Source organism: Bubalus bubalis, chromosome 20 (genome assembly GCF_019923935.1).
Source record: "Bubalus bubalis isolate 160015118507 breed Murrah chromosome 20, NDDB_SH_1, whole genome shotgun sequence".
Classification (NCBI taxonomy): Eukaryota; Metazoa; Chordata; class Mammalia; order Artiodactyla; family Bovidae; genus Bubalus; species Bubalus bubalis.
In genome coordinates this window covers 24,537,367-24,554,733 of record NC_059176.1, presented here as the reverse complement: position 1 = coordinate 24,554,733, position 17,367 = coordinate 24,537,367, and the positions used below count along the sequence as shown (strand labels likewise).

The 17,367-nt window shown below is 34.0% G+C and overlaps 1 protein-coding gene across 9 annotated transcripts in view; it reads right to left on the bottom strand.

The window, feature by feature from the left end:
- The window catches only part of RALGAPA1 (Ral GTPase activating protein catalytic subunit alpha 1), a 207,800-nt gene that overhangs the window by 135,452 nt on the left and 54,981 nt on the right, over positions 1–17,367 (bottom strand). For 8 of the 9 annotated variants that reach the window (XM_025270980.3, XM_025270981.3, XM_025270983.3 and 5 more), the window contains exons 8-11: positions 15,705–15,843; positions 14,492–14,700; positions 12,433–12,672; positions 1,752–1,949 (exon numbers count right to left, since the gene is read on the bottom strand). In XM_025270980.3, coding sequence (XP_025126765.1) covers positions 1,752–1,949; positions 12,433–12,672; positions 14,492–14,700; positions 15,705–15,843 — 786 coding nt within the window. Of the gene's footprint in view, positions 1–1,751; positions 1,950–11,776; positions 11,830–12,432; positions 12,673–14,491; positions 14,701–15,704; positions 15,844–17,367 lie in introns of those variants that run through there. The other variant, XM_025270986.3, reaches the window with a different exon arrangement.

Sequence of the window (17,367 nt, the reverse complement as noted above, 5' to 3'; positions counted from 1 at the left end):
ATCTTAAAAAGAATGGGATCATATTATTTATAGCTTTGTAAAAGATAAATCCTCTTCTAAAGGAAATGCCAGAATCCAAATGACTTAAATAAAAGAAAACAGCTTCTATTTATCCTACTTAAGAAAAATAAAATTCCTGTTATCCAAAGATAGACGAATACTGACACTTCAAACCATTAATACTGCAGCTTTCTGCCAAAGTGTTGGCTGTCGAAAGTCCTGCTGATTAAGGAGTTCCCTCAGTTAAACAGAAATTTCACTCAATGTTGTTCTCTCTTTTTTTTTTTAAGTTTCTAATTTCTTTCTGCTTTTGGTCATTCAATAGTATCTAGTATCTTCATTTTTTTTTTTTTAGTATTCTGCCTAGAACTTACAATTTTAATATATGGAAGATTTAGTCTAATCAAACTATTGTTTCATTACCAGAAGCAGTATTGTAACTCAGCTTTGTGCGAGTAGCCAATACAATATATCATGGTCTAGTCTACACTGTTCTCTTAAGCTCCATACTTCTCCATCAGGTATCTTCTGAACAGTTCTTCCTGAATGACCCACAAGCACCTCAAACTCAAGACACTTACAAGTAAATTTATACAAGCATGTTCTCATTTCTACCAATCCGAATATAGCCTCCTTGGACATAATCACCACACTTGCACTTATTTTCACTCCTGTTCATGTGTGAATGGCAACTAACTTGGTTGCAAAAGAAAAAGCTTGGGACACCTTCTCATTCCTCACATATAATTAGTCATCAAAACTTGATTTCACCATCAAAGGAGCTCATAAATCTGTCTTCTCCCTTATATTTCCATTGCAACTGCCACTGTCCTCTATCAGGTGCCTATTATCTCCTCCTGGTACTTCCTAGCTAGTGTCCTTGCCTCCAGACAAGGACACTAGCTATCTTCCATTCTAAGCTTGGTATGAGCCTTCTGAGATTTGTAACTATCCATGCCATTTTTCTATTCATAATCTTTCCAGTGTCCAGAATGTAATCAAAGTCCATCATGACAGCATACAAGTTACTAAACAGGGTCTAGTTCTTGTCTATCTCACATTTCTTATCACTCTCAACCACCAACTCTTAGCTACAGCCAAATAAAAGTATTTTCAGTGTATGTACTACAGCAACCATTTTGATTTAGTCTCACTGTTTTGTTTTGACTGGGATGTGCAGCTTGCAGGATCTTACTTACCCAACCAAAGATGAATCTGGGCCCCAGCAGTGAAAGCACCACGTCCTAACCACTGGACCACCAGGGAATTCTCACCACAATTTAAAATATTATACCTTTTGTAATACCATCCAATTTTGATCTAGACAATGACTGAAAGAATCAGAATACAAGCTCTTTTAAAGTTGTGACATCAAAGAGCTTTGGGATAGAGTACTGAGATAACATATTATCTAAACTGTGAAATATAATTGACTGTTGAACAACATTGGGTAGAGGGCACCAACCCTTTCAGCAGTCAAACATCTGCATATAACTTATAGTTGGCTCTCAATATCCACAGTTTCTCCATTATCGACAGATTTAACCAACTATGGATTATGTGGTACTGTAATATTTACTATCAAAATAGATCTTCATATAAATGGACCCACATATTTTAAACTCACGTTGTTCAAGGATCAACTGTATACTGAAAAGTATCTTTACCTTCCCATCTATCCCATATCACCACACTTCTGTGAAAATCTTATCTATTACACTTATACTAAAATACATAAGTCTTATTTTCACCTCTTCTCTTTTTTCTCCTTCTTCCATTGAAATATCATGGTCTGTGACATTGTCAATGCATGGAAGGTCTGAAGAAGAGATCACAATTTCTTCAGGCTCTTGCATGAACAAAGGTTTTTCCTCTTGCTGGATCCATTCTTGATATACTTTTACCACTTTTCTCATAGCTGCTGCTTCACAAATTGGTAATAAAAATGCCTAGTGAAAAAAAGAGAGAATATAATGACACCTTTTACTTTACTGCAAACTACTAAAATATACATTTCTATCTTAATAAAATGTGAGATATAAATGATTCTTAAAGAGCTAAAGTAAAACAACTCATTGTCAAACAAACCCTTTTGTTTCCAAATAATCTGTAAATACATTAAGACAAATACTTTTTGGTAGGTGGATATGGATTTCCAACCCTAGGAGCAAAGATTTGTTTCAATAGTGCTATTTCAGAATGAACATATTCCCTGTAACTGTGCTCCTATAAGTTTAATGTAAATACAACTTTTCATAATAAATCACATTTTTGTAGATTAAAATAAATTTTGATAAAAAGATTTTAATTTTAAAAAATGACTCCAAAAAGCAATAAAAACACTATGTAACAAGGCAACTTAGCTTTTCACAACATATTGTTTAAAAAGGTAAGAGTTTTCTTCTGTCATTTTACACACTTAAAATTTTACAAGCTAAACAATATGGCAAAAATATTTAGAAAGTTTAAAGGAATACCTTACAGTTATCCTTTCCTTTCAGTGTTATCTTAAGTTTAAAGATAACATTTTCCTTAACACAAAAAATCATCACAGAAAAAAAAAAAACCCTTTTATACAATTCATACTTATAAAGGAAGAAAAGCACTCAGTCTCACTACTCAAAGTTCTTCCCTTACAATATTTGTGCTTATGTGTTAACATTTTCATTGTATTTTTTTAATAAATAAAACTGGTATTCAACTTACTTGATTTTCTTTTGTATTTGTTTCATAATGATTATCTATGAATTTCAGCTGTAAAAATCACAAAACCTTTACCTAAAACATGATACTTTCTACTCTAGAATTATCTATGAATATTTAATAACAATCATGGGGTCAAAAGACTACTTTATCTGACTGAAACCAGCCAAGAAAATAATGATGAAAAGTTCATGTGTAATATCAATAGGGTATTTCATGTTGTTTGGTAATCCTTTTATTTCTTGCTATTATTGATTCCCTAGAAAACTGCATTACTTGCTACTTTCCTCCATCTAACAAACCCATTCCCAAATTCTCATTCTCATGTTCTGACAGTTTAATGGTCAATGGCATAATTTTGATCATCACTGCATGCTCTAAGACTATTTTACAACTGAAGCAACAGTTCAGACTTCCTTAAAAATATTAGAAGGAAAAAAAGAAAGCTCAATCTCTAAAAGTTCTATTCTCAAATACTGAAAAATTTATGTAAAAATTAGCATGAGAAGTCTCTGTATTTTCTGCTCCTTTTTGTTTTGAACCTAAAGAAAGAAGTCACTCAGTCGTGTCCGACCCTTGTAGCTGACCAGGCTCCTTGGTCCATGGGATTTTCCATACAAAAATACTGGAGTGGGTTGCCATTTCCTTCTCCAGGGGATCTTCCCGATCCAGGGATCAAACCCAGGTCTCCTGCATTGCAGGCAGACTCTTTACCATCTGAGCCACCAGGGAAGCCCTTGAACCTAACACTGTTCTATAAAAATAAAGCTTATTAATTTTAAAAATATTAGACCCAGAGCTACAATTTTCATTATTGCAAAAATTATCACACTATATTCCAAGTGGCTGGATGTATTTATTAAAGACAAGAGTGAATACATATCACATTTGTCCTTACAGGCCACCATACTGATTTTGCCTACACACTAAAGGATCTTGAAGAAAGACTGATCTTAGTCATGGCTAAAAATCTGATGCATAAAAACTAGAGGGTCATTTTATACATTTACAATGAAAAACAGCTGTCTCAGACCAGAACGTTCAAATCCATATGAGTGAGTGAAGTTGCTCAGTCGTGTCCAACTCTTTGCAACCCCATGGACGTATGTAGCCTACCAGGCTCCTCCGTCCATGGGGTTTTCCAGACAAGAATACTGGAGTGGGTTACCATTTCCTTCTCCAGGAGATCTTCCTGACCCAGGGACTGAACCCAGGTCTCCCACACTGTAGGCAGACGCTGTACCGTCTGAGCCACCAGGGAAGTCAAATCCATATATTGGCACCTTAATCTTTCTACAAAGAAGTACCACTCACAATCAGATACAATATCATATGTCAGGTATCCTGGGGAAAATTTCACTGTACACTTGTGAGAGAGCAAGAGTGAAAAAGGTTTTGACCTTATGAACCTCAAAAGGTTCTGGGGATTTCTCAGGAGCCCCAGGTTATACTTTGCCACCTACTGCCACCCATTTATATATTTTTAAATTACATATAAATAAATCTGTGGTGCTTTTAAAGGCTAAACTCTTTATGTGTTTTATTTAACTCACATCAAAGTACCTGTGGCTCCTCACTGCAGCCTCCAAGTACTAACAACATACAGCACAAAGAATGGGTTTATTTATAAAATAGAGTGTTATTATGCCTATTCTATACTGAACTGAAGGGATATGGAGAATAATTTTATCATTTCAAATAATCTGGGCATTTACGCTTTACAGTTGTACTTTTCTTTTAAAGACACATAACATTGTAGATACCCTCATCTGAGCTAGAACTCACAATCATTAAACTGGCCCTAAAAAAAAATTAGTTCTAATGAGGTGGATGAAACTGGAACCTATTATACAGAGTGAAGTAAGCCAGAAAGAAAAACACCAATACAGTATACTAATGCATATATATATGGAATTTAGAAAGATGGTAACAATAACCCTGTGTATGAGACAGCAAAAGAGACACTGATGTATAGATCAGTCCTATGGACTCTGTGGGAGAGGGAGAGGGTGGGGAGATTTGGGAGAATGGCATTGAAACATGTATAATATCATGTATGAAATGAGTCGCCAGTCCAGGTTCGATGCACAATACTGGATGTTTGGGGCTGGTGCACTGGGATGACCCAGAGTTGGGGTATGGGGAGGGAGGAGGGAGGAGGGTTCAGGATGGGAAGCATGGGTATACCTGTGGCAGATTCATTTTGATGTTTGGCAAAACTAATACAATATTGTAAAATTTAAAAATAAAATAAAAAAAAAAGAAGAAACATAAATGGAAAAAAAAAAATTATCACCTATGTAACAAATTATCTTAAGACTTGGCTTCTAGAAATACATGTTAGCCCATAGCTAGCACTAACAAAGTGCCCAGCACTCAACAGTTACTGAGTTTCTTGATTAATTCACCAAATTTGATAATTCACTAAACAAATTCACCAAAATTTATTTGGTGCCTAACTCACTGCCAGGCACTATGGCTACAATGATGAATAAGATAAGTATTTATGGAGGGTAATAAGAAAGATCAAAATTAAACAAACATTAAAAAATTTCTAAAACTCAGGAGAGATACTATGAAGGTGAGTATAGTTTTCAAAAACATCATTAAAAAGAGGTCCTTATTGAGAACGTGTGTGTGTGCATATGTACACATGTGTGTACACCTGCTTCTGGGTGGGCAGGTGAATGGGTGAGGGTGGTCATGTAAGACTTTTCTGGTGTACTCACATTTAAGCTATGATCTTAAAGGTTGAGTAGCCAGGCAAGAAGAGGAGGTGGGAAGGAAAGACAGGAAGGCTGAAGACAGGGAAACAGTTAAGTGTAACGGCTATGAGGATGAAATTATTTGAAAGACGAAAAGATAAGACATTTCTACTAAACTTACCTACAGAGGGACTTGTGCTCTAGCTGGGATTGCTAAGGGCAAAAATCATCATATGCCCATATACCTAATAATTAATGAAATATTTCTGTCTATACCACACTATGAAACATATGAGCCTTCAAATTAAAAAAGAAATTATTACACAGATTCTCCATTACGCAAACTTATCATCAGTATTAATCAAGTAAAAATAGCTTTTCTACTACAATCTAATCTTAGAAATTGATTCCTTTCAAAACATTAATGATTCATTGGAGTCACCATCCTAAAATCTATTTTTATTTAAGTTTTGCCTTAAAAACCACTTTTAAAAAGCAGCTGTTACAATAAAAATAACATCTCAGAGAACTTCAGTTTCCAGCAGTATTGTAAGAAAGATACCCTAGAATCTACTTGCACAGAACACCTAAAAGTTGTCACATAAAAAGTAATATGCCTTTTCAATGAATGGCTCAGCTTGTAAGGATATTCTGAGCCTAGAACAAAATGAAAGTATTGATCTAGAGGGGTGAGTAAGCAATGCAACAGGTGGGTGCTGCCTTGGACAGCCTTCAGAGCTTTGCTTTAATGCCCTCTGTGTGGACCGGAGAGACCATATAAACGTGAAACCAATCAAGGGTACATCCTCAAAATAATGGTGAGCTAGGAGAGGAAGAAAAAACTTGACTCCAGAGAAGAGTCAGTGAGGAAACTTGTCTGCTGACTTTGAGTAAGGAATACCAGTCTTCCCTGGAAACTCATATTCGCAGGCTGGCTATCACCTAACTTTGAATATTGCAAAGTGAGAAGAATCATAAGCAAAGAATTGTAATGTAAAGTAAACCAAGGTTGACAGGACTCCTGCATACCTGAGAGAAGCAAGTGCAAATCTTTTCTGGAGGAACACATGCTTCAACCCAGGTTTTAAAGTAATTTTCATAAGATTCCAAAGAAATGTAAGCTCTGAACATAAAAATCCAAACAAACAAATGAGAGTGAATAAACAAACAACAAACAAGGCCAGAACAGCAAAAACCTAAGTTACTAGAATTAATGGAATAAGGAATGTGAATATTTTAATATGTTTTAATATTAAGAAAGTGAAAATAGAACAAATAAGCCACTGGAAAAAAAATCACTATACAGATATTAAAAAACAACCAAATATTAACTTCTAGAAATTAAAATATAAATAGTATCATTAAAAACCCAATAAGGGGAATTCTATTTCCAAGAGTGTGATACTAGGTAAGCAATCGTACAACTGAAAAAAAAATGTAATACATTAAAAAAAAACTTTTATCTTCTTAAATGCACTGATGAGCCAAAAAGTAGGGAGAAATATTTGAAAATAAAAACTTACATGAGGTCCAAACTCAAGAGAGGTTTTAGGTGTAGCAATAAAGTGGTTTCATTTTGAGTGGAACCAATTACTCTGGATTTTATGGATCTATAGGGGCAAGGAAGAAAGAATGATAGGAAACTTCCAAAATTGGAATTCCAAAGGAATATATATCATCAGTGAAATGCCCGGCTGGATGAAGCATAAGCTGGAATCAAGATTGCTGGGAGAAACATCAATAACCTCATATATGCAGATGACACTACCCTTATGGTAGAAAGTAAAGGGGACCTATAAGAGTCTCTTGATGAAAGTCAAAGAGGAGAGTGAAAAAGCTGACTTAAAACTCAACATTCAAAAAATAAAGATCATGGCATCCAGTCCCATCACTTAAAACTGCTGCTACTAAGTCGCTTCAGTCATGTCCAACTGTGCAACCCCATAGACGGCAGCCCACCAGGCTCCCCCGTCCCTGGGATTCTCCAGGCAAGAACACTGGAGTGGGTTGCCATTTCCTTCTCCAGTGCATGAAAGTGAAAAGAGAAAGTGAAATCGCACAGTCACGTCCGACCCTCAGTGACTACCTGCAGCCCACCAGGCTCCTAGAGTAGCCTGTATTTGTTATACAGTATTGTGCAACTTACAGTTTTTTTCTGAATATTTCTTATTTTTCCCAAGCCCTGTTTCCCAGGACTTTGATCATTAAATATGTCTACCTTAAGGTTCCAAATACCTATGTCTATTATGAAAACATGTGGGGATAAATTCATTCTCTTTAATGTGACAAGCTACATTCTAAAAATGACCCCAAACCTGCTATATTGGTACAGGTTATGAAGTGTTATCTAAAGATCTGAGGGACGTTCAGGGGACAGACTCAGGCCTTAGAAAGGGGATTTTAAAGAATTTTAAATTCTCAAGAGAAACATTCTGGGAAGGGAAGAAGTGTTCTATAATCTAGGGCATGTTCCAGAGCCCTTGTTCTCATTAAAAGTCTACCCCTTTAAAAGTCTGCAAGGAAAACTGCCCATACATAGAGGCAAAGTAGTTAACAGACATCTCCTCAGAGACTGTAACCAAAAGCTAGCCTTAATACAGGTTTACACTTGTACGTTCATATTATCTGCCTGGCTTAAACTTCAAGAGTTTAGTTTAATGTGAGATTGAAGAGTTTCCTTGCATCTATCTATATGCAGTAAATGCATCTCCTCTCTGGAACAATCAACCTTTAACAAACCAAATCAAGAAAGAGTCGTAAGTAGCAAAAGTTCAGAATCAAAATTCTGATCACAAAATATGTCAAGAGAATATATAGCACCACGAGGAGGAACATTCAGAAACAAAATATGGCAGACTCAGACCTTTAAAGACTTCAGGAATATCAGGAGAATCAGTCAATAGAAAATAAAATATAATTAAAAAAAAAAAAGTCAGATCAATACATAAAAAGTAAGGTATGAACTAGAGACCTAAAATTGACCAGACAGACTGGCCAACTTCCAGAAACAGTGTAATTAGAAAGAAAGTATCCAGAATGTAGCATGGAGAGACAAAGAGATTGAAAATATATATATGTGAGATTAGTAGATGTATAAAGTGGGAAGGTTTAACACATATCTTGAAATGCAAAAAAAAAAAAGTTCAGAGACAATATTTAAAGAGAGAATGATGGCTGGAAATTTTCCAGAACTGTAAAATTATACTAATCCATAAATACAGTATGCCCAAAGTATCCCCTGAAGAATAAAAGGAAATCTAGACCTGAACAGTGAAAAGTGAAAGTGGAAGTCACTCAGTGGTGTTCAACTCTTTGCAATCCCATGGACTATACAGTCCATGGAATTCTCCAGGCCAGAATACTGGAGGGGGTAGCCTTTCCCTTCTCCAGGGGCTCTTCTCAACCGAGGGATGAAACCCAGGTCTCCCACATTGCAGGTGGATTCTTTACTAACTGAGCCACATAGGAAGCCCAAGAATACTGGAGTGGGTAGCCTATCCATTCTCCAGTGGATCTTCCTGATTCAGGAATTGAACTGGAGTCTCCTACATTGCAGGAGCTATCAGGGAAGTCCCAAATATGGCATAGTAAAATACAAAATGCCAAATAGTTTAAAAAAAAAAAAAAAGGTATTAAAAGCCAGAGAAAGACAACTGACCTATAAAGTATCAACAGTTCAACTGCTGACTGACATGTCAACAGTAACATGGTAAACCAGCAAAGTGGGAAAGTATCTGAAATGTACTGGGTGAAAATAACTGTCAATCTAGAATTTTATATGCAGTGGAAAAAATATGTGGGCAAAATAAAGGCATTCTCAGAGCAAAACTTTTTAAGTGTTTGACATCCACTAAGCTTACTCCTTGAAAGGAAAGTTATGACCAACCTAGATAGCATATTCAAAAGCAGAGACATTACTTTGCCAACAAAGGTCTGTCTAGTCAAGGCTATGGTTTTTCCAGGGGTCATGTATGGATGTGAGAGTTGGACTATAAAGCAAGCTGAATGCCAAAAAATTGATGTTTTTGAACTGTGGTGTTGGAGAAGACTTTTGAGAGTCCCTTGGACTGCAAGAAGATCCAACCAGTCCATCCTAAAGGAGATCAGTCCTGGGTGTTCATTGGAAGGACTGATGCTGAAGCTGAAACTCCAACACTTTGGCCACCTCATGCAAAGAGTTGACTCGTTGGAAAAGACCCTGAAGCTCGGAGGGATTGGGGGCAGGAAGAGAAGGGGATGACAGAGGATGAGATGGCTGGATGGCATCACTGACTCGATGGACATAGGTTGGGTAAACTCCGGGAGTTGGTGTTGGAGAGGGAGGCCTGGCGTGCTGCAATTCATGGGGTCGCAGAGTAGGACACGACTGAGCGACTGAACTGAACTGAAGGTAAATTCTCAATGATGAATTTCAAGCAGAGCAAAGTAATTCTAAATGAAAGACCTGAAAAGGAAGAAATCATAATCAAAAGGAGTGATGAATAAAAAAAACTGTAAATCAACTGAACACACAGATAATAATGATACTGGAGTTAAATATACAAACATGCAAAATAGAACTGAATTATTTGTTAATAGCAATATATTATTTGGGGAGAAATCCGAATAATAGGGTTCTATTAACCTTGTATTGATTAGGAAGAGGGTAAAAAAACAATAACTTTACATTTGGAAAGTGAAGTATGTTTGTTAAAATTTAGATAGTTATCACTAAAGGAAAAGGAAAAGAAAAAACTTTCAAACCATGTGATAGGAAGGAGGATACAGAATGAAAAAACATCAATTAAAAAGAAAGTAAAAAATAAGAGGAATATAAAAAATACAGACATAAGAAAAATAAAAAGAACAAAATAAGATCATATCAATAAATCCAAACATATCAGTAATTATAATAAATATTCCATTAAAACACAAAGATTTTTTAAAATCTAACCATATTTACAAGACATATAAAATGTAATAAAAAGAACTTAAAATTAAAGAATTTAAAAAATATACATGAGGATAATTCTAATAAAAAGTGGTATTAATGTACTAAAAGTAGATAGACTATTATAGGTAGATTTTAAGCAAATTAAGTTTTCTTTTTTACTACAGATAATTTCTACAGATTAAGAGGTCCATATACAAAAAGTTTAACTCACCAAGAAGATATAAAATTATAAATATGTATGTACTTAATTATAAAGCTTCAAAATATACAAAGGAAAATTTATGGAACTACAAAGAAAAAAATAAGCAAATCACCATCAGAACAAAAGATTTTAATATACCCTTCTCCATAACTGTGAGGTAAAGCTGACCAAAATTTTAGGTAAGAATACAGAAAAGTTCACCAACACAATAATATGCTTGATTTAATAAACTAAAAATCATGAGCTTCATAGAAAAGAACACATTCTCTTCAAACACACAGGACATTTATGAGGACTGACTACATACTAATTACACAAATTATATCCTCTGACCAAAAAGAATCACATTAGAAATCTGTGAGAAAAAAGAAAACTAGAAAAATCTTATTTGTTTGGAAGATGGACACCTAAATAACTCACAGGTCAAAGCAGGTATTAACATGAAAATTAGAAAACATTTAGAAGTGAATAATACACATACAAAGTTTGTAGACTGTAGCTGAAACAGCATTAAGAGGTAAAACAGTCTCAAAAATGCTTATATGAAAAAAATGTGAGACTAATTAAATTAGCTAGCAAAAGAACCATCAAATAAAATCAAGAAAAGTAGAAAGAAATAACAAGGAGCAAAATTAACAAATGAGAAAATGAACATAAAACACAGAGGATCAACAAGGCCAAAAGTTCACTCTTTGCAAAGACTAATAAAACTGACAAATCTCTGCTAAGAATCATCAAGAAAAAACGAACAAGGAACAAATACTAACAGGAATGACAAGGAAAAACATGAATATAAATGCTCCAGAGATTTAAAAAGATTATAAGAGAATGCATTTAAAAACAAATGTAATGAAGAAATTCCTACAAAAACAGACATACTCAAACTGACTTAAGAACTAGAAAACCTTTATAGTTCTATAAGCTTTATATTTTCCCATAAGCAAAGTAGTCCACTCATACTTGTCAAATACTTTTCCCTTTGCACTTGTCATATATTCTGTCAACCCAAACCCTAAAGCTGGCAACTCACAGCCAAAGCTGGACAAAATGTTACAACTTGTTTGTTTACCTTAGACTGACAAAGCTAATGCTGCCTCATGCTTTCTTTTACATATCAACAAACATGTAGGAGATGAAAATCTGCTTTGCCTGGACAGCTCCCTGGCATGTGAAGACAGTGTAGCATAGAATAAAGAGCACTAACAGATTTTTAGTCCAGGATCTACCACTTACTTGCTGTGAGACTTGAATGATCCCCTTCAGCTACAAAACTCAATGATGTTTACCTGTAAAAGTTAAGTACCTTTGCTATTAAGAGCAAATGATTAGTTTTCAAAAGGTTTATTTTCCCATAAAATTTCTATGTAACTGAAAATGTGCACTTAGGAATTTTTAACTATCTTTATGTGAAATAGCTTTTATTATTTTCCCTTCCCTCTTCTTTATTTTATTCCCCAAACAATATATGCCTTAAGCAAATTTAATTTCAGAATGCCTTAGAAGACAAAACCGAGCCTCCACGTGGAGGATAAAGACACTCTGTATTCATAAATCATTTTTTATTAATTTTAGAGTGAAAGATAAATAACTTTACTATAACTTATTAATAAATTATAGGAAGAAAACTTTCAAACCATAAAGTGAGTCACTAAGAAAATTATTCTGGTAACAGAAGAAATATTGGGGGGATAATTATTAAACCAAAGTTATCATAAACTAAAAAAATAACTGAAAACATTCAAGGATTAGATGTAGTAAGTTATATAAACTAAATATGAACTTTAAAAAATTTTTTCATGAAGAATAAATTCTAAATAGCTAAAAGTCAGTATATTCAAAATTAAAGGCAAAAGTTTATATTACAAATTAAAAATATTGAGATATTTTACCTGACGAAATATCTCTGTGACAAAGTTTACATTACTTCTTTTAGAAGAAAAAACTCGGCGAACTATTTCAATGTCTGTGAGATGCTCTTCATCAATACTACAGAGACTAGAAGAGCTAGGTTCTCGCTCCGTGAGAGTGCTTGTGTTGGAATGAGACTGTTCAGGTTCTGTACTTCTATCTGTTTTATCAGCATTATCATTTTTGTTTTCTTCTCTGGATACCAAACTAGCAGCTGCTCTCTAAAATAAAAACAAAAGGGGGAGAATATCACGATCCTTTAACCCAATATTTTGTCTTCCAATAGCAAATACTGACAAAATTCAAAGCATTCCATAAGTAACTTATAGCATTGTTTAAAATCTACGAATAGATTTTAATTTCATTTAGAATCCATGCTAAATAATTAAATGGCAATGAAATAACTCAATATCTAAGTGACATAGTGATACTCACCAAATATCTACTCAATTAAGTTTTTCAGTGTGTTTGCAGCACAAACAAGTTATGATTAGACTGGGTAAAAGAATAATGTCAATGGAGTGAGCTTGATCTTCAATAACAAATACCTTAAAACTGGATTATTTATTGTCTTAAATATGTAAAGTCATCTCTATTTTATCATAAACAAAGATTATGCAAGCAAAAACTTCTTAAAAAAACCAAAGGAACAGAAAAAAATGACAGAAAAAGTAGAAATGAAGCTAACATAAAATATATATTAGAAAACTCTGCATTCTAATAACTTAATTTTTACCATGACTGAAGATGATGGCTAAATTTAGGGAAAAAGCAAAAGTCTTAAGGCAGTAATAAAGAAATTACTACCATGGTATGATGGGTAGCACTATACATGTCACTATACAGTGACATGATAATATACTTTCTGGTACATTATTCAATTTTTGGTCTCAGTTCTATCATCTATAAAATAAAAGGGTTTTAAGTATGTCAATGATCTCAAATATGCCTTCCCAACTAAAAAAAAATCTTATTTTTAGTTTATTGAATTCTGGGATCAGAAAGAAAAGTTCTGCTTGAGAGTGTCTACATTCAAAAACTTTTTGTAGAGAACCTAGAACATAATGTTTTGGGGAAAACACATCACGTAATCTGCTACAGACAAAAAAAAGGCTAGAGGGAATATAAGTAAAATTTTCTGAATGTTAATGAACATACTTTATACCTCCACTTAACTTTTAAAGTACTTAAAAGAGGTTGTATAAAAAGCATACACATATAAAATATTTTTAAAATGAGGAAATATGAGAAAAGGAAAAATAAAAACACTGCAATAAAGACAATTTCAGGAAAAAAATGCACATTGAGAGGAGGGGCAAGTGAAAAAAGAGGGTAATGGTTTAAGTAAAAATACAGAATTTTAAATATTAGTCCTTCCACCGCATAGCTGTGTAACTTTACATCACATTTCTAGAGTCGGTGTTCCTGAAAAAAGGGGACATGACACGGTGACAGGACTTTAAAACAGTACTCTATGAATGGGATTTCCTCCCTGGTGGTTCAGTGGTTAAGAATCTGTCTCCTAACTCAGGGAACGTAAGTTTGGTCCTTGGTTGGGTAACTAAGATCCCATATGCTACGGAGCAACTACTGAGCCCGTGTGCTACAACTAAGACTTAAGGCAATCAAAATAAGTAACTAAATATTTAAAAAGTAAATAAAAAATAAATAGAACTATGAAGGTCATTTAATTGCAAGTTGTTTCCAACTGCAAGAATTTGCACAATTCAGAATATTTTTATTTGTACAATTGTTAATTTTACAACTGTAAAATTAACATGAAATAAAGAAATAAGCTGAGACTTATATATGACTGAAATTATCTTCTATACTTTACAACTTTACAAATTCCATTTTTCATTAAGAAAACTATTGTTTCTGTAATGCTTATTAAAATCTGGATTTACAAAATACATTTATAAAAAGAATGTAGTGTTATTATTTGTTTTAAATGGGTTCTACATCTAAGGAACTGAAATCAGTGGACAAATCCCTAAACCCATTTTTAACTTTAACAGGTTTGCTCTGGGTGTGTATTACCTGAATATTTTTGGGCAAGACTTCACCTTCCATCCCAGGAATATGAGGTCCTGTATGCGGCTTTGGCTCCAGCCAGAATGAAACCAGCCAACGAATGACAATAACACGAGCCTTAATGAAAGGCTCCTTTGTACAATAGATTGCCTCATTGGTTTCAGCATCCTTCTTTATCATGACATAATGTGGCTTTGGTCTCATCTGTGGGATATCTGCGCAGAATGAAACAAAAACCAAAATAGGAAAGGAATTATGCTTAGATAAATCTATGTTTTTAAATATTTCAGAAAACATGATAATATACTGATTTAAGAAATAGAATTAATACATTTTAAAATAATTTGCTAGATATTAGCATGGGAATCGAGAAGACTGAAACATATACAGCTGATATATGAAATGTGCAAAAATATCACTAAAAAAATAATTAAAAATGTTAAGAAATTTCCAGAGCCATTTAAAATTAATGAGAGCTCACTTCAATTAACTAGGTCTGAGACACATATTTTGATATCATACAAAGTATGAGAATTTTCATAGAAAAACTATTTTTAAAGCAAATATTGTTTTCAATGGTAAAGGTCTGCTACTCTAATTTAAGTCATTTCTACCAGCCTTAATGACTGTGCCTAAGCTTGTGAGCTGTCTAAACTTGGCAGAACTTAAAACAGAAACATCTTTGTGCAAAAAAGAGTTCTACATACAGGCTGTCAATGGCTTCTATACATGGCAGTGGTCTACTTCTAACCCAGGCTTTGTCCTTGAGGCTATAGCTTCAAGGTTCCAAAAGACATTTTGGCATAGTCACTAAATACTGGAACAAGATATGATCAAAATATATTCATATAGTTTTGAAAAAGACATACAAAACCAAACCTTTGAAGGACCTTTAAAAAGTTTTACAAAATAGTTTAAAGATGATACCAAACATTAGAATTAAGTTTAATTTGTGATCACCAATATTCCTGGTAGGCTAACTTCTCCAAGAGGTGATACCCAGAAATAAGTTTTTGATAAATCTCTTCACTCGGAATGAATATTCTACACTAATAAAATTGTACTTTCAGTATGACATTCAGTATGAATCATGGTATACTATCTCCAATTAATCAATACAAATTAAATGTGGCAAGTTTTCTGCAGATAATAAATGCTAAATTTCTATTGATGAATGTTTTACTATTATATATTTTAGAAAATTACAAAGATTACTTACCAAGTACAGGATGATATAAACTATTCTCCTTACAGATGTTTGGGAAAATATAAGGCAAATAATATTTCTTAAAATGTGAAAACAAAAATGAAAATCCTCTTTCTTGGTTTTCTTTGTTCTTCCACTCTAAACTTTTTACCTAAAAATAAACAAAAAATTAGAATCATTCTAGGAGGGAAAAAAAGAGGAAAAAAAAAAATACTAGCTGTTAAAAACAAGCTTATAAGAGGCTACCTAAGCAATAAACTAAACTTAGACCACAAAGATAAAAAGCTAAATCTGTGTATGTACATATGTTTATATAAATAGAAAAACTTGTGCCATGCAAATACAATACACAGCTGACTCCTGAACAACCTGGGGGTTGAAGTGCCGATCCTCCCTGCACTTAAAAATTCATCTGTAACGTTGCGGTCAGCCCTCCATATTCACAGATTCAAGCAACAGTGGCTTGTGTAGTAGTGTAGATCATATATATTGAAAAATATCTGTGTATAAGAGGACCTATATTGTTCAAAGGTCAATGATATATGTTATCTTTCAAAAATTTTATAATGTGCTCTGGAAAACTGTCAAAGTTGACTTAAAACTCGGCTCTACTACTGACAAAGATGATAGTGTTCTTTCCTCTTTCTCCCTTCCTGAATAATTCAACCTAAAAGTCAAACAAAACAAGCATATGTGAGAGGGAAGAGTGGAAGGTATGAAAGAGTGTCAGTCAAATGCAGGCAATCAGAGCCTGACCACAAGAGGCATCCATGAAGGGAGTATAACAGAGGCAGTAGTTCAGGGGGGACTCAGAGTCTTACAAAGTATCCACGAAGTGTAGAGGGGAGTAAGCCAGAAGGAGCACAGTTGTGAAATAGAGGGTGTGAAAACTCCAGTAGGCTGAGGAAGATATCTAAATATGGAGACAATAAAGTGGACCTGAGTGGACCACAGTCAGAGACTATTGTACATTAACTTTAGAATGACTAAAACTATATAGACTGACCATATCAACTGATGGTGAGTATATGAAGCAATCTTATATACTTTCAAACATAGCTAGTGGAATATAAAAAGGTACAAGCACTTGGAAAAAAGTCAATATACACCTACCATACAATCTAGCTATTCCACTACTAGGTATTTACCCAAGGGGAAAAAAAGTCTGTATTCACACAAAGACTTATTTACCAATAATCACAGTAGTTTTATCTGTAATAACCCAAAACTAGAAACAATTCACCATACCATCAGTAGATGACTGGATAACAAATCATAGCATATCCATACACTGAAAAGTTACTCAGCAATAAAAAGAACCAAACTGTAGATACATACAATAATAAATATTTTTTAAATTATGTTGGTAAAAAAAAAAAAGCCAGACCAAAAATAGAAGAAAAACAGAGGTACAATATGATCCCATTTATATGAAAATTCAGAAGATGCAAACTACGGTGAAAGTAAATCAGATCAACAGTAGCCTGGGGAACAAGATGATGAAGCGTGGCAGGCAGGTACAGAAAGGTGGATTACTATGGCACCTGAGAATTTTTAGGGGTGACAGATACATTCATTATCTTGATTGCTGTGATGGTCTCGGGGGGGGGGGTTACATGTAATAAAATTCATCAAAATGTACTTTTCAAACATTACAGTTTACTGTATGTCAAAT